Below are 23,610 nucleotides of genomic sequence, written 5' to 3' on the forward strand. Positions count from 1 at the left end.
AATATACTCGATATATCGCGGGTTTGTCTCTGTGCGATATAGAAAATGACTATATCGTGATATTCGAGTATACGTTCTCGCGCAGTTGCTTTTAGCTGCGGGCATTACACTACAGACTTTTATCACTCTTTCTTGTCTCTGCTTCTCACAGAGACATAAAACAAGCGCACCTTCTTACATACGTCACATACGTATACGCCCTCGCGGAGCAGAGAGGAAGCGGCATGGGTAACGTTAGCTGTGTTGCGAGTGGTAATACGAGAGAAAGAAGCTGCGAATCTGGTAACAAATGAAGGAAGAATTAATTCCCAAGAAAAACAGCAGGGGGTCCATCGTCTGGCGGGGGTTTGGCTTCAAGCGGGAATATGTCGAACAGACAACCATAATTTGTCAAGTGTGGGGCAAAAGCGTTGCTACAAAAAGTAGCATTACTGCTAATATGTAGCATCATTTGAAAAGTCACCCGCTAGAGAATAAGGAGTGCTTGAAACTCCGCATGTCAACGTCTCCGGCCAGTGCCACACCCACAAAATGCCCAAGCAACCATTTCCAGATCAACACCGTATGAAAAAAATAGTCAACAACAGAAGGAGATAACGTCCGCAGGAACCTACCACATAGCGAAGGACATACACTATTTGATTTCCTTTTATGCAGCTAATTTTTATTTGACAGTTATTGAAATATCTTGTATGACATCATGCACAAAAGTGCACTTTATTTGTTTTAAACTATTGTAGTGGCGTTCTGTACAAAAACTGCACTTTAATGTAGTGTTGTTTTCATATGTCACCTTAGTGACATCATGCACAAAAGTGCACTAATAGCTTGTTTTAAAATGTCTGACAATCTTGCACTTTCTCTTTTGGAATTACATGAATGTTTGTGCCATTGCTTAATAACTGTTTAATTAATACAGTTTTGGTCAATTGACTTAGTTGTGATTTCCTTCTCTGCATGAAAGTTTAAAATGAGCATATATTAATGCAGTATGAACAAGAATGTTTTAATGTAGACACATAGAATCATCATACTGCTGTGATTATATGCATCAAGTGTTCATTCAAGGCTAAGGCAAAATATCGAGATATATATCGTGTATCGTGACATGGCCTAAAAATATTGAGATATTAAAAAAAGGCCATATCGCCCAGCCGTACATTGGTTGCAGACTTCAGTGTTTCCCATAAACTGCCAAGATACCTGTGGCGGTGGGGGCGTGGCTATGGGCGTGGTCACCATGACATCATCGAGTAATTTGCATAATTTACTACAATGATATGATTTTCTCTAAAAAGGCTAAAAAAATGTATACTTACTAATTAATAATAACAGTTTTGTTTTAAACGTCCATCCATCCATCCATCCATCCATCCATCCATCCATCCATCCATTTTACAATATAATTACAACACTTTATGTACATATTTATATACAGATTTGAACAATAAGTTATTCACTGAAATATATTTATTAATTGTGGTTCTTACAAAAAATATATCTTATAAAATATAAAAGCTAAAATGTCTCTTAAAGCTCTGCCCCTTTAATTAGTGCATACTAAATAATTTAACTTTAGCCTACTACTACAACCATATTATTTACCAGCAACATAAAGTGAAACAGAGGCAGAGATGTCCTGCCACAGTCAGTAACAAATAAACAGAAAACAGTAATGGTGGTAGATAGACACAGAGCTTCATCAAACATCTGATCCACTGACAAAGCTTAATCTATTGTTACTATAGCAATCTACAAGGTTAATGTAGGTTGCTTCTCTTTCTTCCCCTCCATTTTTCTGCATTCTTTCGTATCTCAAGTTATCATTATGTACAGGTATATGTATTGTTGCATTTGAACAACTGTATTGTTGATAATAAAGGTAAAGTATTGGTATTGTTCATTATCAATAGCGCTATTTCTATTGGTATTTGTATTGCTCCATTTGTAGTGTAAAAATGCTCATTGTCATTTCTGTATTGTGTTTTATTTTCGCTAACTGCTTATTTGCTATTACTTACCATCATATTTGTACATGTCGTATTTGCTGATGTTGCTCTATTGTTGTTGTTGTGTTTGCTGTTGTTGTTTTTGTCTCTCTGTCTAATCCCCCTCTTGTCCCCACAATTTCCCTCTCTGTCTTCTTTTTTGTCTCTTTCTATCCCCTCCTGCTCCGGCCCGGCTGCACCAAATGATAATATAAATACATTTAATAAAGTCAAATACAAATAAGGCAACACGAGAAGTATCCTACACTTCTCTTTTGTAAAGTAAATTTGAACAGCCGATATGGGCATCTACATCAACTACATGATTTGCCTGAAAAGCTGGACAGGACAAAAAAAAAAAATATTATTTTTTTTATTTTTTTTTAAATTTCGTATTTTTTTATTTATTTATTTGTGGCGGACGTAATTCTTTCGTGGCGGGCCGCAACAAATAAATGAATGCGTGGGAAACACTGGACTTGGCCGGCACAAATAATTGACAGGCTCTATGTAATGTTGCAATTTTCCATGCCAACAAAGCAAGTATGCCTCATAGAAAACAGTATTTTTTAAAATATGTTGGTTTTGCGAAGGACATGCTTCTGCATTAGTGCTTTTACATGATGATTTCAACACCTCTAAATTTGGTAATTTAAACTACAACTAAGATATATGGTACAATCACACAGCTGCTCTTTAAGTGCAATATTTAGGATACAAACACATTTCAGGATGCAACAAAAGTTCAGATTTAGCTTAATGGCAAAGACTGCTCCCTGACGAGGCATCGCATCTTAGCCAATACACTATTTCCATCCAACTTCTTAGAATTGTAACAACCTGTAAATTCTACTATATAACCCCTGCAAATGAGTGTACAGAAGAAGTGCAAACAAATCTAAGAATAACTGGTCAACACATTTATCTTTATCAGCTCACCTCGATGTTAAATATGAACAATTTCCCTTGGGAATCTGTAACATTTGTTGGTCTACACACAGAAGTACCAAAAATTGGTACCGTTGAGTATCGGTATCGATTCCCATGTATTGGGACTTGGTACAGAATCCATTAGGTAACCATCACTGCAGTATGTGATTGTGTGTATTGTTCTTTAATGTCTATCTCAAGGTGGGAGCTTAGCCCGGGTGGTGACAGTGCCTCCAGGCCCGTTGATTCGCGTGGAGAGTCAGCCAGTCTCCATCAGGTGTGATGTCACTGACTACATGGGGCCACGTGAGCAGGTGAGTACCATGCACCACTTATCAGGGCAACTGTTTGTATTTTGCCTTTATTGACGTGTGGCTCTCCTCCGCCGTCATCAAGGACTTTGATTGGATGATGTCTCGGGAGGCAAACGTGCAGAGCATAAAGATCATCTCCACCTTTGACAGCGTCTTCTCCGACCAGTCACTTACCAAACGCGTGGCGTCAGGTGATATCTCCGTGATGCGTCTCCAGGACAACGTGGTGGAGCTAAAGATAGCGGAGGCCAAGTCGCAAGACGCCGGCTTGTACCAATGCCTAACGCCAAGCACCGACTCTGTCCAAAGTGGAAACTACGACGCTCATGTCCAACTCATTGGTATGGGTGAGGTGTGTGTGTGCCTGCGTGTGTGTTGTAATTAGTAAAGCTTTAGACCAGACGAGCTAGTTTTGGTTTGTGTGTGTGTGTGTGTGTGTGTCTCTGCCTACGGTTCATTTAACAGCCGGTGCCATGACTTAGCAATGCTCTACTAAACATGTTTAAACCCCACCACACATGCATGCACACACACTTTAAACAGGTTATGGCTTATATTTTGGCTTTCATGTCCATGCACACACTTCATACAAATGTCAGGTAGGCCCTCTTGGCCAAGAATGATACAGGAACTCCAGGAAGTTTAGTCAGCTAAGATGTACAATAGACTCAGTGTGGACAACAGCTCACTTCAATACAGTAAGCCTTTTTCCCACAAAGTCATGAATTGGATCTCTTTTTTTTATTGTCACTTTCCAGTATATTCGAATGTCACCACTCCCCAAGTAGGACTAGTTGTTCACTAAACCAGCTTGAAAATCTTTACTTCACCAAAAGGGGAAAACAATTAATGATTGGCAAAGGTTTAAATTAACATAAAAAAATGTGTGAAATTATGTGTTGTGCATGTATCAAAAATATAATGATGAAAGGGGATTTCCACTGTTGGCATCAATTTTAGGATTGTTCCGATTCCGATACCGATCATCCATGAGTGAGTGGCTGATATTCATACCGATACCGGTCACATGTACAGTATAGGGTTGTACGGTATACCGGTGTTAGTATAGTACCGCGATACTAATGAATCATATTCGGTACTATACCGCCTCTGAAAAGTACCGGTCCCGCACCCCTGTTGTCGTCACGTTGTGTCATTGCTGGCTTACGAGCAGAGGATCATGTTCGGTAGCGCACAATCACGGAGTACTTACAAGCAGACACGGTGTGTAGACAGAAAAGGGAGAACGGACACATTTTGGCTTAAAAACTAGCAAAGGTGAAGTTATAACACTGAAACACCCACAGGAAGAGGTGCTTTCAGACATGGCTTGCTAGCTAGCTAGCTAACGTCCATCCGCCATCTGCAGTGTTTTAGCTACATCTAAATCACTAATCCTCGCCTCCATGGCGACAAATAAAGTACGTTTCTTACAAGTATCATCCCTGCAGGACGAGGAATAGCTAAACATGCTTCACTACACACCGTAGCTCACTGGCGTCAAAATTTAAAAAAACGCCATGGGTGGATCTACACCTAACATCCGCTGTAATGATACCAAGTACAATAGCGTTTCTAGTCGATACTACTATGATTACGTAAATATTTTTTGGCATTACAACATCTTCTTTCGTTTTTTTTAAAATTCGTATTATGTTTATAAACTCAGGAAATATGTCCCTGGACACATGAGGACTTTGAATATGACCAATGTATGATCCTGTAACGACTTGGTATCTGATTGATACCCAAATTTGTGGTATCATCCAAAACTAATGTAATGTATCCAAACAACAGAAGAATAAGTGATTATTACATTTTAACAGAAGTGTAGAGAGAACATGTTAAAAGAGAAAGTAAGCAGATAATAACCGTAAATGTACAAGTACATTAATAATGAATTTTCTACTACTTGTCCTTAATAATGTTGACAATATAATAGAATGATAAATGACACAATATGTTACTGCATATGTCAGCAGCTAAATTAGGAGCCTTTGTTTGTTTACTTACTACTATAAGACAAGTTGTCTTGTATGTTCACCATTTTATTTACGGACAAACTTGCAATAAGAAACATATGTTTAATGTACCGTAAGATTTTTTGTTAAAATAAAGCCAATAATGCAATTTTTTGTGGTACCCTTTATTTAGAAAAGTACCGAAAAGTATCAAAATAATTTTGGCTCCGGTACCGGTACCAAAATATTGGTATCGCGACAACACTACGACAGTAATAACTGTAAATTGTTCAATGTGTTTGTTGTGAGTGCGAGTAGCTGTGTTTCCATTACCCCTAGAAATTCGCAAAACCTAAATATCACACTAAGAAACTGGTAATGGAAACACCCATATTTCTAAAAACATTTTTATGCTCTCATGAGGTAGTTTTTCCAGACGTTTCGATTTTGAAGTGTGTCGCAAAAGACTGATGGGAAAACCTTTTTCGCATTTCCATGGCACCTAAACAAAGGACGTGATGTGTCTCTGTTAATTCCTCGTTCACGGTTCTCTCCCAAAAATCCCTTATTAGTGACTGCTGCCACACGTAAGGACGTTGCCTTTTTGAGCCATCACCCGCTGCCTTCGTCTTCCATTGACAATCACGGCAACAGCTGTGGTTGCAGTTGTAATCACGGCTCCAAAACCACGGGATCTCAAAGCATCCATTTTCCTCAAAGTAGAGTCTCACAGGTTGAGAATTTACGAGAATTACGGCCCATGATGCAAAACACCTTTTAATGGAAATGTATTTTGTCCAAATCTTTACAAATATCGCTTTTATTTTGCCAAAAACTGCAATGGAAACTCAGCTACTGACTGTATAACAAGATCAGCACAACGATTCAACCGGTTCCTTCTTCTCTTCTATTACATACAATTGTTTGCGCAAAACAAAGCCAATAGTACACAAAAACTACACTAAATCCATAACTACCGCATTGTAGCTCATTAAAATCAGTTTTGCCCTCAAAGTCCTCTTGTGTCCAGGGAATTCTTCCTTGAATTTGTAAACATTACCAAAAACTAGAATTGTCGGAAATGATCGGTATTGTTTTTTTTATTATCTGTATCTTTTTTTTTATATCTTTTTTTAAATTAAATCAACATAAAAAACACAAGATACACTTACAATTAGTGCACCAACCTAAAAAACCTCCCTCCCCCATTTACACTCATTCACACAAAAATGTTGTTTCTTTCTGTTATTAATATTCTGGTTCCTACATTATATATCAATACAGTCTGCAAGGGATACAGTCCGTAAGCACACATGATTGTGCGTGCTGTTGGTCCACTAATAGTACTAACCTTTAACAGTGAATTTTACTCATTTTCATTAATTACTAGTTTCTATGTAACTGTTTATATATTGTTTTACTTTCTTTTTTATTCAAGAAAATATTTTTAATTATTTATCTTATTTTATTAATTTTTAAAAAAAGGACCTTATCTTCACCATACCTGGTTGTCCAAATTAGGCATAATGTGTTAATTCCACGACTGTATATATCGGTATCGGTTGATATCGGTAATTAAGAGTTGGACAATATCGGAATATCGGCAAAAAAGCCATTATCGGACATCCCTACCAAAAACCAAAAATACATATATATTGAGAAAACAAAAATATTATTATGTGATCACCCTAGTATTCATTATATCCTGATATTACCCTTGGTTTCGACGCTACCAATTTACGGATCGGTCATGAACAGGCAACAGTTGTTGTTATATTATCCTCTCGTTTGACTCTTATTAATATACTTGTTAATTTCCTGTTAATACCTGCTTACTCTCTGCTGTAACACACTTCCATCTACACTTCTAAAACTTTACTAGGCAATAGTGTTGTCCCGATACCAATATTTTGGTACCGGTACCAAAATTTTTTGGTACTTTTCTAAAAAAAAAAGGACACCACAAAAAGTCATTATTGGCTTTATTTTAACAACAAATCTTACGGTACCTTAAACATATGTTTCTTATTATCCATATGTTTCTTATTATCCTTAAATAAAATAGTGAACATACAAGACAACTTGTCTTTTAGCAGTAAGTAACAAACAAAGACTCCTAATTTCGCTGCTGACATATGCAGTAACATATTGTGTCATTTATCATTCTATTATTTGGTCAACATTATTAAGGACAAGTGGTAGAAAATGAATTATTAATCTACTTGTTAATTTACTGTTAATATCTGCTTTATTTTCTGTTTTAACATGTTCTATCTTCATTTCTGTTAAAATGTAATAATCACTTATTCTTATGTTGTTTGGATGCTTTACATTAGTTTTGGATTATACCACAAATTTGGGTACTAATCCGACACCAAGTCGTTAAAGGATCATACATTGGTCATATTCAGAGTCCTCATGTGTCCAGGGACATATTTCCTGACTTTATAAACATAATATAAATTAAAAAAAAAACGAAAGAAGATTTTGCGATGCTAAAAAATATCGATGTAATCATAGTAGTATCGACTAGATACACTCCAGTACTTGGTATCATCACAGTGGATGTTAGGTGTAGATCCACCAATGGCGTTTGTTTATATAGTAGCGCCCCGGATTGAAATCTTGTCTTGATTTTGTCAACTATAGACACGTTTTCTCTCATCCATTATCATGGCTGCGGTGTGTAGTGAAGCAGGTATAGCTGTCACACGTCCTTCAGGGCTGATACTTGAAATAATCATACTTGATTTGTCTCCATGGAAACAAGGATTAATGATATTGAAGTAGCTACAACACTGCTGACTGCGGTCAGACATTTGCCGCTAGCTAGCTAGCCATGTCTTACAGCAACTCTTCCTGAGGGCGTTCTGCATGACACAACGGGTGGGGGACCGGTACTTTTTAGAGGCGGTTTAGTACCGAATATGATTCATTAGTATCGCGGTACTATACCGTACGACCCTACTAGGCACTCATTTCTTCTGCTTTTTTTTTTTTAACCTATCTTAGCGTCTATCTTAGCTAGCAAGTCGACTCCTGCTTGCTCTTGGTGTGTAACATGTTTAGCCTCGTTCTAATACTTGATAATGATACCGTATTTTTCGGACTATAAGTCACAGTTTTTTTCATAGTTTGGCCGGGGGTGCGACTTATACTCAGAAGTGACTTATGTGTGAAATTATTAACACATTACCGTAAAATATCAAATAACATTATTTAGCTCATTCACGTAAGAGACTAGACGTATAAGATTTCATGGGATTTAGCGATTAGGAGTGACAGATTGTTTGGTAAACGTATAGCATGTTCTATATGTTAGTTATTTGAATGACTCTTACCATAATATGTTACGTTAACATACCAGGCACGTTCTCAGTTGGTTATTTATGCGTCATATAACGTACACTTATTCAGCCTGTTGTTCACTATTCTTTATTTATTTTAAATTGCCTTTTAAATGTCTATTCTTGGTGTTGGGTTTTATCAAATAAATGTCCCCAAAAAATGCGACTTATACTCCAGTGCGACTTACATATGTTTTTTTCCTTCTTTATTATGCATTTTCGGCCGGTGCGATTTATACTCCGGAGCGACTTATACTCCGAAAAATACGGTACTTAAGATACTAATAAATGCAGTTTATTTGCCGCAATGGTGGTGATTATTATTATCTCAGAGGAGCGTTTCTACACTGAAATAATAGCTTGTCAGCCGGCGGACAAAAAACTAATATTAGCCAGAAGGGATTAGCGTTTCTGATTTGCATTGAAAGACATTAATCGGCAATGGCGATCACATACTTTTTCACGAAAATCGTACGATACTGAGTGACGGCCGATCGATCGGCACATCCTTAATCCAGTGTTTTTCAACCTTTTTTGAGTTAAGGCGCATTTTTTTCATTGAAAAAATCCGGAGGCACTCCACCAGCAGAAATCATCAAAAAATGAAACTCAGTAGACAATAAAAAGTTGTTGTCGCAATTGTTGGATATGACTTTAAACCATAACCAACCATGCATCACTATAGCTCTTGTCTCAAAGTAGGTGTACTGTCACGACCTGTCACATCACGTCGTGACTTATATTGAGTTTGTGTTTTAGTTCTCGTCTTGCGCTCCTATTTTGGTGACTTTTCCTCTTTTGTTGGTATTTCCCTGTAGCAGTTTCATGTCTTCCTGGAATGCTATTCCCCGCACCAGCTTTGTTTTCGCAATCTAGACTATTTAAGTTGTGCGTACGCTATCCTTCTTTGTGGGGACATTGTTGATTGTCATGTCATGTACGGATGTACTTTGTGGACACCGTCTGCTCCACATGCTGTAAGTCTTTGCTGTCGTACAGCATTCTGTTTTTGTTTACTTTGCAGCCAGTTCAGTTTTAGTTTCGTTCTGCATAGCCATCCCTAAGCTTCAATGCCTTTTCTTGGCGGCACTCGCCTTTTGTTTATTTTTGGTTTAAGCGTTCGATACCTTTTTACCTGCACGCTGCCTCCCCCTGTCGTCTGCATATTGTGATCACGACAAAACCATGTTCCCGACATCCACATAGCAATTACCTACCTGCTGCCACCTACTGATATGGAAGAGTATGACACGGTTACTCTGCCGAGCTCTTGACAGTACAGACACTCAACAACGGCACATTATTTGCGGATTATAATTACTGGTTTGCAAAAAAATATTTTTAACCCAAATAGGTAAAATTACATAATCTCCCACGGCACACCAGACTGTATCTCACGGCACAGTGGTTGAAAAACACTGCCTTAATCAATATGGTTGATTTTATGGGAATTGGTTTTATGACGCTCTGCCAGCTTAATCCTGCGTAACGCTGTCTATTTTCTGAAAAAAGATTTTCATCTGAGTTTAATTAGGTTTCTGGCCTGCGGTTACCCAAACTCCCTGAATATTTGAGCTCTGTTGGTGTGATTGAACTGTTATCCTCAGCCCGAACATACAGAAAGAAAGAGATCCGTATTTGGCTGTTCTTAAACATATTTGACACAAAAAGTGTTGTTATCTGATAGCCAGTTATTTAGCTGGGTAATGCGCCGTCATGTTCAGCTGTTCCCCAGCACGGCACCCCAGACACCTTGTTAAATTTAGACCAGAATTAACTTGGTGGCAGCCTGTGCGAGTACGTGCGCATGTACACTTTGCTTCGAACAAGGCAAAGAATATTCTTGTGTGTGTGTGTGAGGGAGACACTCAGTTGTTCACTGAGATGAGTCGGATTTGCCGCTGCAGGGTGTGTACCAGTCGAGACTTGTGCACTGCACGTCATTGTTGCACGTACATTCACACACACACTGCGCACTAAGGGTGTTTGGTTATGTAAGAAACGAGTGAAGTAGAGGTCGCTGCGGGTTTGAAATCTCAGTTCAGGCTAATTTTAATTGATAGTGCAAAACGTAGATTATTATTTTTTTCCGCCTTGGCTATCTGTCGTCAACGTTCACATCATAGCCACCCTGACCACAACTCACTCTTGAATCTAGTATCCCATAATGTTTTTTTCAGAGTATACAACTTACTTTGTAGGTCCTAATTGATTATTACCTTCTTCATAATATGGGTCAAAGACTACATTTAGGCCTTTTTCACACTCTAGGTCAGGGGTCGGCAACCCAAAATGTTGAAAGAGCCATATTGGACCAAAAATATTTAAAAAAAATCTGTCTGGAGCCCCAAAAATTTAAAAGTCTTCATCCATCCATCCATCTTCTTCCGCTTATCCGAGGTCGGGTCGCGGGGGCAGCAGCCTAAGCAGGGAAACCCAGACTTCCCTCTCCCCAGCCACTTCGTCCAGCTCTTCCCGGGGGATCCCGAGGCGTTCCCAGGCCAGCCGGGAGACATAGTCTTCCCAACGTGTCCTGGGTCTTCCCCGTGGCCTCCTACCGGTCGGACGTGCCCTAAACACCTCCCTAGGGAGGCGTTCGGGTGGCATCCTGACCAGATGCCCGAACCACCTCATCTGGCTCCTCTCGATGTGGAGGAGCAGCGGCTTTACTTTGAGCTCCTCCCGGATGGCAGAGCTTCTCACCCTATCTGTAAGGGAGAGCCCCGCCACCCGGCGGAGGAAACTCATTTCGGCCGCTTGTACCCGTGATCTTGTCCTTTCGGTCATAACCCAAAGCTCGTGACCATAGGTGAGGATGGGAACGTAGATCGACCGGTAAATTGAGAGCTTTGCCTTTCGGCTCAGCTCCTTCTTCACCACAACGGATCGATACAGCGTCCGCATTACTGAAGACGCCGCACCGATCCGCCTGTAAAAGTCTTATATAAGTGTTATTATGAAGGTAACACATGATGTAAGTGTCTATATTAGCTAAACATGTGGCTGCACCGTAAAATATCAAATAACATTATTGAATCGGGGCGGTATAGCTCGGTTGGTAGAGCGGCCGTGCTAGCAACTTGAGGGTTCCAGGTTCGATCCCCGCTTCCGCCATCCTAGTGGCTTCAGTTGTGTCCTTGGGCAAGACACTTTACCCACCTGTTCCCAGTGCCACCCACACTGGTTTAAATGTAACTTAGATATTGGGTTTTCACTATGTAAAGCGCTTTGAGTCACTAGAGAAAAAGTGCTATATAAAGATAATTCACTTCACTTCACTTGCATGCACAGTTCAATAAAGTGTAAACAGGGGAAGTTGACCGGAAGCTGATATGTCGAAATGAGCTACCTTTTAAATATGAAGAGTTGACTTGCCATTGGTGCTACAAATAAGTGATTATCCTATTATATGTATACTGTATTTTATTTGATATCTAAATCGTCGTTTTGAAACTTAAGGAATAATTTTTTTGATGCGGCAGCGTGAATCAATAGACACCGCCTTTTTTTCAAAGAAGCGGCTAATTTCGGCTCAACACCGAATTCTGTGAATGAGGAATTCGTTACTCCACGAGAAAGCACGGACGCCACAGATCAACGTGTTTGTGCCGTGGCTGTTGTGTAGAGCAGTGTATTTTCAACCACTGTGCCACGGCACACTAGTGTGCCATGAGATACAGTCTGGTGTGCCGTGGGAGATAATCATGTTTCACCTATTGGAGTTAAACATATTTTTTGCAAACCAGTAATTATAGTCTGCAAATTATGTGTTGTTGAGTGTCGGTGCTGCCTAGAGCTCGGCAGAGTAACTGTGTAATACTCTTCCATATCAGTAGGTGGCAGCCAGTAACTAATTGTTTTGTAGATGTCGGAAACAGCGGGAGGCAGCGTGCAGGTAAAAAGGTGTCTAATGCTTAAACCAAAAATATCAAAAGGTGAGTGCCCCTAAAAAAGGCATTCAAGCTTAGGGAAGGCTATGCAGAACGAAACTAAAACTGAAATGGCTACAATGTAAACAAAAACAGAATGCTGGACGACAGCAAAGACTTACTGTGGAGCAAAGACGGCGTCTACAAAGTACATCCGAACATGACATGACAATCAACAATGTCCCCACAAAGAAGGATAAAAACAACTGAAATATTTTTGATTGCTAAAACAAAGTAAATGCGGTAAATATCGCTCAAAGGAAGATATGAAACTGCTACAGGAAAATACCAAAAAAAGAGAAAAAGCCACCAAAATAGGAGCGCAAGACAAGAACTAAAACACAACACACAGGAAAACAGCAAAAAACTCAAAATAAGTCACGGCGTGATGTGACAGGTCGTGACAATACACCTACTTTATGACAAGAGCTATAGTGATGCATGCTAGGTTATGGTTTATAGTCATATCCAACAATTGCGATGACTTTTTACTGTCAACTGAGTTTCGTTTTTTTAATGATTTCTGCTGGGGGTGTGCCTCCGGATTTTTTCAACGCAAAAAATGTGCCTTGGCTCAAAAAAGGTTGAAAAACATTGGTGTAGAGGAAGTAGGCAGATGATGGAATACAACTGCAGGATAAAATATGCTTTTACTTACAAATGACAGTTACCAGCTACAGTACATCAGAGAGAGGTTTTAAGAGTAAAAATCAGGTATTTTCAGTTACCGTAATTTCTAGACTATAAGCCGCTACTTTTTCCCCTCGTTCTGGTCCCTGCGGCTTATACAACAGTGCGGCTTATATACGGCCTGTTCTTCTCCGACACCGACGAAGAGGATTTCGGTGGTTTTAGTACGCAGGAGGAAGACGATGACACAATGATTAAAGACTGACTTTTCATATACCGGTAGGCTGGTTATTTTGATAACGTACATGCGAGCACTTTGTATTACTTTGCACCGTTGTATTATTTGTACTCTGCACGAATGCTGTTTGCCATGTCAAAGATGTGAAAGTTTGATTGAATGATTAAAAGATTTATAGTTAATAAATGGGACGCTTTGCGTTCCCAAACAGTCATCTCTGTCCCGACAATCCCCTCCGTGGTAGCAGGAACCCCTATATACACATCAAAACCCTGCGGCTTATAGTCGGGTGCGGCTTATATATGTAGCAATCTGTATTTTCCCCTAAATTTAGCTGGTGCGGCTTATAGTCCGGAAATTACGGGTAATTCTTTATTGTATTTTGTGTTTATAAGTATGATAGTTAAGCATGAGACATTAAATGTTGACAAAAACAAACTTTTTTTTTTAATGCCGTAGAATATACAGTATTAGCCTTTGTCAACACTCCCTTGATTTATTTAATTTAACGTGTTGGACATTGTGTAGTTGCAGTACAGTACATGTTCATTTAAAGATTGATTTCCAGACAGGATTATTTTACCCAAATGTATTTTATCAAGTGTTTCTGTCAGGACACATTTAGTTCCTAATTGTTCACAGGAAGTTGGGCTCTCTTTGAAATTAAAAGTAGGGCGCAGGGAGCAGCTCAGGCAAAAGCAGCACTTATCTTTAGCCTGTCTTGTTTTCCCCTATTTACTACTTTTTTTTCCAACACAAAACAAGACATGAATCCGGTTTAACTGATCAGTGAACTACAGAAGAACTTCCTGTCAGCGATCCGATCATCATCATCATCATCACAACTTTGTGGAAGGGAAAATTCATTGTGCTAATTAAATTGAAACTGGGTTAAAAGTTAACAAGTGACTTGTACAGTGAGCACAATACCACTGTTTACAGACTCCCTGGTTCAAGGCATAGTACTGAGAGAATTGGATTGTACAATACTTTGATTTGCATTTTGTCAATCAATTCAAGCTTCAGCTGAATATTAACTTCTTCTATGCATTGTTTTGGAAAGTTTGGAACTAGTGATGGGTAAATGACGCCTCAGTGAGTGTATGGCACACTCAGTAGCTGGATGGACTGATGCTGTGTTGGTGTTCCTCAATGGTCATTCGCCGTCTGCTGCCATCTTTTAGATGTATTTAGATCAGGGGTGTCAAACTCATTTTAGCTCAGGGGCCGCATGGAGGAAAATCTGTGCACACGCGGGCAGGACTATTAAAATCATGGCATTAAAACTAAAAAATAAAGACAACTTCCGATTTGTTTTCTTTGTCTTACTTTGGCCAAAAATAGAACAAACACATTCTGAAAATATTACAATAAAAATATAGAAAAAAAATACCGGGAGCGGTAAAGTTTAGATCCATGAAGGAAAGAAGAAAGTGAATGAATGTTTATAACTGAATACATTTACATATGCATACATTTTTTTATCTTTTGTATTATTTTTTTCAAATGAATTAACGTTTATGACAACCTTTTTCCAAGACACAATATAGAATGTGAGATATAACATGTTTGAGTGCCATTTACTGGTCACACTTATTACACCATGTACCAAATAAAATTGCTTCGAGGTCGGTAAGCTTTACCAGAATTATTCCGTACATTAGGCGCACCGGGTTATAAGGCGCACTGTAGAGTTTTGAGGGGAAAAAAGGATTTTAAGTGTGCCTTACAGTCTGGAAAATGCGGTATGTGAAAATAATACATTACTTGTTCCTACCTTTTTTGTGTTTCCTTGCAGCCTGAAGCAAAATGGGAGGAGCTCAGAGCTTGGTTTATTAATGTCTAAATAAGGGGTTCTTAACCTTTCACCTCGGGGCCCAACTTTTTCACTACAGAGGGCCACAAGGCCCACTCAAAAATTAACACTGACGTAGTAATCTTTCTCTTGGTTTTACATGTATTCAATAATTATATCTAACATACTTGCAGTTTAACAGTACAAACCTTGTCAAATCATATTAAAGCATGTGTTAATCACAAAGATTACTATCAAGGCTTAGGTCAGGCTAATTACAAAAATGAATACTAATCAAATATACTGCAAGAGAAAAGACTCATAAAAGCTGATGACAAATAAATGTACAATTTCGTAGTGCTAGGATAAAAAAAGAAAATGCAGCTAAGTTGTTAATAAATAATAATAATATATATGTTACCAAAACAAACTGTCAATAAAATTAAAGGGCAAATTAAAATACAGTTTCACCACTTAAGTCATAATTTTTGCGCTTAAGAAACTTTTCTCTGACTTTAGCTCCAGACTTCTTTTTGTTTGAGATCGTCATTACAGCCACAAGTGGTGGAAAAGTGTATAACAACAGAGTATCGCTGCGGCCCATACAGATACTTTTTGGCGGCCCTCTATTTAGCAGGCGGCGCTCACAGCCCAACAATGGTTTAGAAACACTTATCTAAATGAAAACATCCACCTTGCTCTGATGTCACGACATAGCCGGACTGCAAAACCCCAAGACTGCGTGAAAGCTCACGCCAAAATGCATGCATTTGATGCTTTTGGCATTGTTTAACACGAGTATCCAGGTCAGATAAGACGGATTTGATCATATTTCTCCTTAAAGGCCTTAGTGGCCACATGCGTGGACAGCACCTTTTAACTCTTATTTCCAAAATTGTGTACACTACTGAATTGGGGTCTTATGCCGACGTATGGACACTTCTACTGCTATCTGGTGGTGTCAGAAGAGTATAACATACAATGGAATTTGAAAAAAAAAGTGTAAAAATAAAAATTTGCATGCCACTACACATGAAGTACACGTTTGTGTACTTATGGACTAAGTACATCATATCAAAAGATGATTTTTAGTTTTTATTCTAATTAGGGTCCAATAAGCCCAAATAGCAAAGAGAAATAAAAAAAAAGCATGTCAACAAACAGCTTGGGCCTTAAGAGGTTAAGGGGATATATCGCGATATCGAGAGAGACTGTATCACTCCTTGTGTTTCATAATGTATCAATACTTCAGTATTGTTTGACACATCACTTCCTTAAAATGTGTGAACTTGGCAGGAGCAAAAACGTATGTCTTTCAACATTTGGCACAAACTTTTATTTGAACTCATTTTGTTTTCTTCGCCAGTCATCCCCGACACACTGAAGGTCACCTCTCAGACCCTGCCGTCTGCCATCCACGAGGGTAGTGATCTCACGCTCTCCTGCAACGTCACCAGGGAACTCACCCAACCCACGTACCTGTCCGTTAGCTGGTCGCTGAAAAAAGGAGGAACATCGGAGGAGATTTTGACTTTTGGCCCTCAGGGGGACGTGGTCACAGGGGCCAAGTACACCAGGCGCTACGCTGACGGAGCCATCCGGTTGGCCCCCGGGAAGAACGGATTGTTTGAGCTGGTGATTTCCAGAGTGACGACGTCTGACGAAGGGATTTATGAGTGCAATGGAACAGAGTGGACACATGAAAATGGAGGCAAATGGATTCAAATTGTTGGCAGGGCTAAAGAAATGGGAACTATTGCTGTTATTCCTACAGGTAAGAAACCGTGTTAAAATAATACCTATAAGAATGAAAGCAAACTGGTTGTGTTGTAGGGTTTTTTACTCAGCTTAGCCTTGGTTTGGTGCTCTCGGTAGGTTGTGAGTTCAAACCCCGGCCGGGTCATACCAAAGACTATAAAAATGGGACCCATTACCTCCCTGCTTGGCACTCAGCATCAAGGGTTGGAATTGGGGGTTAAATCACCAAAAATGATTCCCGGGCGCGGCTACGCTGCTGCTGCCCACTGCTCCCCTCACCTCCCAGGGGGTGATCAAGGGGATGGGTCAAATGCAGAGGACAAATTTCACCACACCTAGTGTGTGTGTGACAATCATTGGTACTTTAACTTTAACTTTAACTTAACCTAATTCTCCTGAGAAATTCCTGGCTGCCACGACTATAAAAGACAGGAGCAGTGTTGGAACCATGCTTTAAACCAGGGGTGTCCAAACTTTTTTCCACCAAGCGTCGCAAACTGAAAAGTCCAAGTATGCAAAAAAAAAAAAAAAATAGTATGGGGGGGGTCCCACAGCCCACATTGTGTGTGTGTGTGTGTGTATATATATATATATATATATATATATATATATATATATATATATATATATATATATATATATATATATATATTACGGGTGTGGGAAAAAATCGATTCGAATCGCGATTCTCACGTTGTGCGATTCAGAATCGATTCTCATTTTTAAAAAATCGATTTAATTTTTTTGTTTTGAAATTATTTTAAATTTTTTAATTTTTTTAAATTAATCAATCCAACAAAACAATACACAGCAATACCATAACAATGCAATCCAATTCCAAAACCAAACCCGACCCAGCAACACTCAGAACTGCAATAAACAGAGCAATTGAGAGGAGACACAAACACGACACAGAACAAACCAAAAGTAGTGAAACAAAAATTAATGTTATCAACAACATTATCAATATTAGTTACAATTTCAACATAGCAGTGATTAAAAATCCCTCATTGACATTATCTTTAGACATTTATAAAAAATACAAAAAAAGGAACAATAGTGTCTCAGTGGCTTACACTTGCATCGCGTCTCATAAGCTTGACAACACACTGTGTCCAATATTTTCACAAAGATAAAATAAGTCATATTTTTAGTTCATTTAATAGTTAAAACAAATTTATATTATTGCAATCAGTTGATAAATCATTGTCCTTTACAATTATAAAAGCTTTTTACAAAAATCTACTTCTCTGCTTGCATGTCAGCAGACTGGGGTAGATCCTGCTGGAATTCTATGTACTGAATGAATAGAGAATCGTTTTGAATCAGGAAAAAATAGTTTTTGAATCGAGAATCATGTAGAATTGAAAAAAAAAAAATCGATTTTGAATCGAATCGTGACCCAAAAATCGATATTGAATCGAATCGTGGGACACCCAAAGATTCACAGCCCTTATATATATATATGTATTTATATATATATATATGTATATATATATATGTATGTATATATAAAACGCAAAATAGTGCTCCCAAAGCAGTAATGGATGTTGGTAAATCCACATTGCGCATTATGTATTATATATTTGCATTTTTTTCTCCGAGTATTGTGGCCGTTTTGATGATCGCCTTATTCTACTCGCTTAAGAGACTTTGCACACATTTAGGAGACCCGCTCTGCGTGTGCTATCAAGTTTGCACGTGTTTAAGTACACACAACCTTTAGTAAATCAGGCCCTAAGTGTGTTATTTTTAATGACCAATTATCAGCTTTTTCTCATTATATTATAATGTTTTTGTTCTTTTTTTTTAATTTATTTTTTATTTTTTTTACATTTTCACCTTTGTTGTTTTCCGACAAAATGCTGCAAGCCAACAAAACTGTCTGCGAGCTGCAAATGGGCCCCAGGCCGCTATTTGGACACCCCTGCTTTAAACATTAGTGATGCTATGTCCATACAGCCCTTTGGTACTAAAACACTGCATTTGGAGCCTTGGTGAATATCCTAGACCGCTATTAGAGTTGACATCGTTGCAGCAATAATGTGTAAATGATTTCCCTGCAGGGAAAAAAAGGATGATCTCACTTGTGCTGATAAAAGACGCTACAATGCGTTTGATGTTTGCTGAGCTACAGCGTAAAGTGGTCGATGGGGAAGGATGGAGGGTGCCAAGGGAGAAAAAATGGGAGACGTGACCTTTTTGTTGTGTGGCTGTCTTCACTGGAATGGCATCCTTTGCTCTGTGTCCTAGGAGGCTGCTGACCCTCACTGCTGGAGTGTTATTGTGTTTTAGTGAGGCCCCTACACTCACACACTCCTTCATTGTGGTTGCCCAGGTCACCATATCTTTTATCTTTCTGGGTTACCATATCCTCTTAAGTTCTGCAAAACAATCAGTGATTTATAACAAATTGAGAGTACAGCTATGCACAAACCCACACAATTACAAATACACAGGTCCGGGGACCGTCGTGCTTCTTATTGACTGAGCAACTTGAGCAAAGAGGATGAGGAAAGTCAAACAGACTGGGCTTTGTCTCGTTTTGTCCTGTCCCAGACACCATACAGAGACTCCCAGCATGCTCTCCGCTCTAGGTTGCCATTGGCGACTGTGTCCAAGTATGTTGGATAGAGGATACCCAGCAAGGACCCGCAATAGTTTTAATCAAAGTCGATTCCCTTTTCAAAAAAATCAATGCAGTTCATTCTACTGTGCGCTTGAAGCAAAAACTTCTCCATTGCTGGTCAATGTCTAAGTGTTCCAGGTGAAAGATATCTCCAGTTTGTGCAGGCACTTCGTCTTTAATTTCCAAACCAACTGCTTTTGATTGTTGACATTGACATTGTGTCAATGTTAGGAATGGACGATATGGCCTAAAATCTATATCGCAATATATTGCAGCCTCCTTGATATATTATTTGGTGTGTAAATTATAATATAATCATTTTAAAACCAGTTACCAAGGCTCCTAAATTAGCTGCTGACGTATTCAGTAACATATTGCATTATTTCCAGCTGTATTACAGTGTTTCCCATAAACTGCCAAGATACCTGTGGCGGTGGGGGCGTGGCTATGGGCGTGGTCACCATGACATCATGGAGTAATTTGCATAATTTACTACAATGATTTGATTTTCTCTAAAAAGGCTAAAAAAATGTATACTTACTAATTAATAATAACAGTTTTGTTTTAAACGTCCATCCATCAATCCATCCATTTTACAATATAATTACAACACTTTATGTACATATTTATATACAGATTTGAACAATAAGTTATTCACTGAAATATATTTATTAATTGTGGTTATTACAAAAAATATATCTTATAAAATATAAAAGCTAAAATGTCTCAAAGCTCTGCCCCTTTAATTAGTGCATACTAAATAATTTAACTTTAGCCTACTACTACAACCATATTATTTACCAGCAACATAAAGTGAAACAGAGGCAGAGGTGTCCTGCCACAGTCAGTAACAAATAAACAGAAAACAGTAGTGGTGGTAGATAGACACAGAGCTTCATCAAAAATCTGATCCACTGAACAAAGAGCTCCAAAAATCTTGAACTTTAGACTGCCATCAGTTTTACTACCTACACTTAACCATGTGTTTCCTACTGCCTGCAGACTTTGCACCCTTTGTTATATACACATGTTGTGTTTCTAATATAAATACATTTAATAAAGTCAACTACAAATAAGGCAACAAGAGAAGTATCCTACACTTCTCTTTTGTAAAGTAAATCTGAACAGCCGATATGGGCATCTACATCAACTATATGATTTGCCTGAGAAGCTGGAGAGGACCAAAAAAAAAAAAATATATATATATATATTTTTTAAAAATTATTATTATTATTATTTATTTATTTTTTTTATTTGTGGCGGACGTAATTCTTTCGTGGCGGGCCGCCACAAATAAATGAATGTGTGGGAAACCCTGTATTATTTTGTCCAAACTATTATTAATCATTAGAGATGTCCGATAATGGCTTTTTTGCCTATATCCGATATTCCGATATTGTCCAACTCTTATTTACCGATTCCGATATCAACCTATACCGATATATACAGTCGTGGAATTAACACATTATTATGCCTAATTTTGTTGTGATGCCCCGCTGGATGCATTAAACAATGTAACAAGGTTTTCCAAAATAAATCAACTCAAGTTATGGAAAAAAAATGCCAACATGGCACTGCCATATTTATTATTGAAGTCACAAAGTGCATTATTTTTTTTAACATGCCTCAAAACAGCAGCTTGGAATTTGGGACATGCTCTCCCTGAGAGAGCATGAGGAGGTTGAGGTGGGGGGGGGGGGGGGGGCTAGGTGGTAGAGGGGGGTTGTATATTGTAGCGTCCCGGAAGATTTAGTGCTGCAAGGGGTTCTGGGTATTTGTTCCGTTGTGTTACGGTGCGGATGTTCTCCTGAAATGTGTTTGTCATTCTTGTTTGGTGTGGGTTCACAGTGTGGCGCATATTTGTAACAGTGTTAAAGTTGTTTATACGGCTACCCTCAGTGTGACCTGTATGGCTGTTGACCAAGTATGCTTTGCATTCACTTGAGTCTGTGAAAAGCCGTAGATATTATGTGACTGGGCCGGCACGCAAAGTCAGTGCCTTTAAGGTTTATTGGCGGTCTGTACTTTTCCCTACGTCCGTGTAAACAGCGGCGTTTTAAAAAGTCATAAATTTTACTTTTTGAAACCGATACAGATAATTTTGAAACCGATACAGATAATTTCCGATATTACATTTTAAAGCATTTATCGGCAGGTAATATCGGCAGTCCGATATTATCGGACATCTCTATTAATCATCCAATCTGCCCACCTTTGTTTACATTTAAGAGCTTTTGCTCGTGGTTAGCGGTTAGCATATCTTCCAACAGTGTGTAGTGTAGCATGTAAGAAACGTTGTTTATTTTTTGCCATCAAGGCTAGGAAGTGGCTTTGCACTGTGGAGCGATAGCTAGCAAGAATGCTATATTGCGTTGGGGACTCATCCTATAACAATGGTATCAAAAGCTCTGTTGTCTGTTGAATTGATATTATTTATTGTAGTAACGGGATTTATAAAGCCCCAATCCTGGGTGGATCTCGCGTGAGAGGAAGGTGGGGGGGGGGGGGTTAATCATTTTGCAATGCAGTTTGCTGAAAATGATGGAATGCGGCGCTCTACAAAGCAACTGACGCTGTGGTCAAAGTTGGAATTGACACAAAACGCATTTTAGGATATTCAATACGACTGCAATCTGGCGGCTAAAGTGGATGGTGAACTCCTCAATTTGTCACGTTTCATGTGTCAGATATACTGCGACGAATGGGGCCATATGAATCCCCTTTCTACTAGGGTTGTACAGTATACTGGTATTAGTTTAGTACCGTGACACTAATAATAATAATATAAACTAATAATAATAATTTTCGGTACTATAGCGCCTCCTGAAAAGTACCTAATCCTCGCCTCCATGGCGACAAATAAAGTAAGTTTCTTACAAGTATCATCCATGCTTCACTACACACCGTAGTTTACAGGCGTCAAAATGTAAACAAACGCCATTGGTGGATCTACACCTAACATCCACTGTAATGATACAAAGTACAGTAGCGTATCTAGTCGATACTACTATGATTACGTCTATTTTTTGGCATCACAACATCTTCTTTCGTTTAAAAAAAATGTATATTATGTTTATAAACCCAGGAAATATGTCCCTGGACACATGCACTGCAAAAAGTCAGTGTTCAAAAACAAGAAAAAAAAATACAAAAATTAGGGGTATTTTATTTGAACTAAGCAAAATTATCTGCCAATAGAACAATAAAATTTGGCTTGTCAAGACTTTCCAAAACAAGTAAAATTAGCTAACCTCAATGAACAATAACAACTGTACTACTATATGAGTACGTATTTTCTATTATTTCTTTGAAAATAAAACAGCAAAGTCCATTTGGCTGTCATCTGTTTTAATATGAGACACAATTGTGTCAAAGTCATGATTTTTTTTTACATGCTTGAAATAAGAAATTGTTACTTTAAAAAAGTAGTTTTGTACTTGTGAGTGTTGATGACACAGCTTTGCAACAGTTGATATTCTAGTTTCAAGCATGTTTTACTCAATATAGGTCATAAAATCTCAGCAACAAGCTGTAATATCTTACTGAGATCATTTAGGACCAAAACCCTTAAAACAAGTAAAACACTCTAACATGAAATCTGCTTAGTGAGAAGAATTATCTTATCAGACAGAAAATAAGCAAATATCACCCTTATTTGAGATATTTAATCTTACTTAGATTTCAGTTTTTGCAGTGTGAGGACTTTGAATATGACCAATGTATGATCCTGTAACTACTGGGTATCGGATCGATACCTACATTTGTGGTATCATCCAAAACGAATGTAAAGTATCAAACAACAGAAGAATACGTGATTATTACATTTTAACAGAAGTGTAGATAGAACATGTTAAAAGAGAAAGGAAGCAGATATTAACAGTAAATTAATAATTCATTTTCTACCACTTGTCCTTAATAATTTTGACAAAATAATAGAACGTAAAATGACAATAAGTTACTGCGTACGTCAGCAGCTAAATTAGGAGTCTTTGTTTGCTTACTTACTAATAAAAGACAAGTTGTCTTGTATGTTCACTATTTTATTTAAAGACAAACATGCAATAAGAAACATATGTTTAATGTACCCTAAG

General features: G+C 38.4%; 1 protein-coding gene across 2 annotated transcripts in view; it reads left to right on the forward strand.

The window, feature by feature from the left end:
• Positions 1 to 23,610, forward strand: part of ptgfrnb (prostaglandin F2 receptor inhibitor b) — a 168,070-nt gene that overhangs the window by 29,869 nt on the left and 114,591 nt on the right. The window contains exons 2-4 of one of the 2 annotated variants that reach the window (XM_062061599.1): positions 3,120 to 3,232; positions 3,315 to 3,579; positions 16,499 to 16,906. In XM_062061599.1, the coding sequence (XP_061917583.1) occupies positions 3,120 to 3,232; positions 3,315 to 3,579; positions 16,499 to 16,906 (786 nt within the window). The remainder of the gene's footprint in view (positions 1 to 3,119; positions 3,233 to 3,314; positions 3,580 to 16,498; positions 16,907 to 23,610) is intronic. The other variant, XM_062061609.1, reaches the window with a different exon arrangement.

The sequence above is a fragment of the Entelurus aequoreus genome, linkage group LG01 (assembly GCF_033978785.1).
Source record: "Entelurus aequoreus isolate RoL-2023_Sb linkage group LG01, RoL_Eaeq_v1.1, whole genome shotgun sequence".
NCBI lineage: Eukaryota > Metazoa > Chordata > Actinopteri > Syngnathiformes > Syngnathidae > Entelurus > Entelurus aequoreus.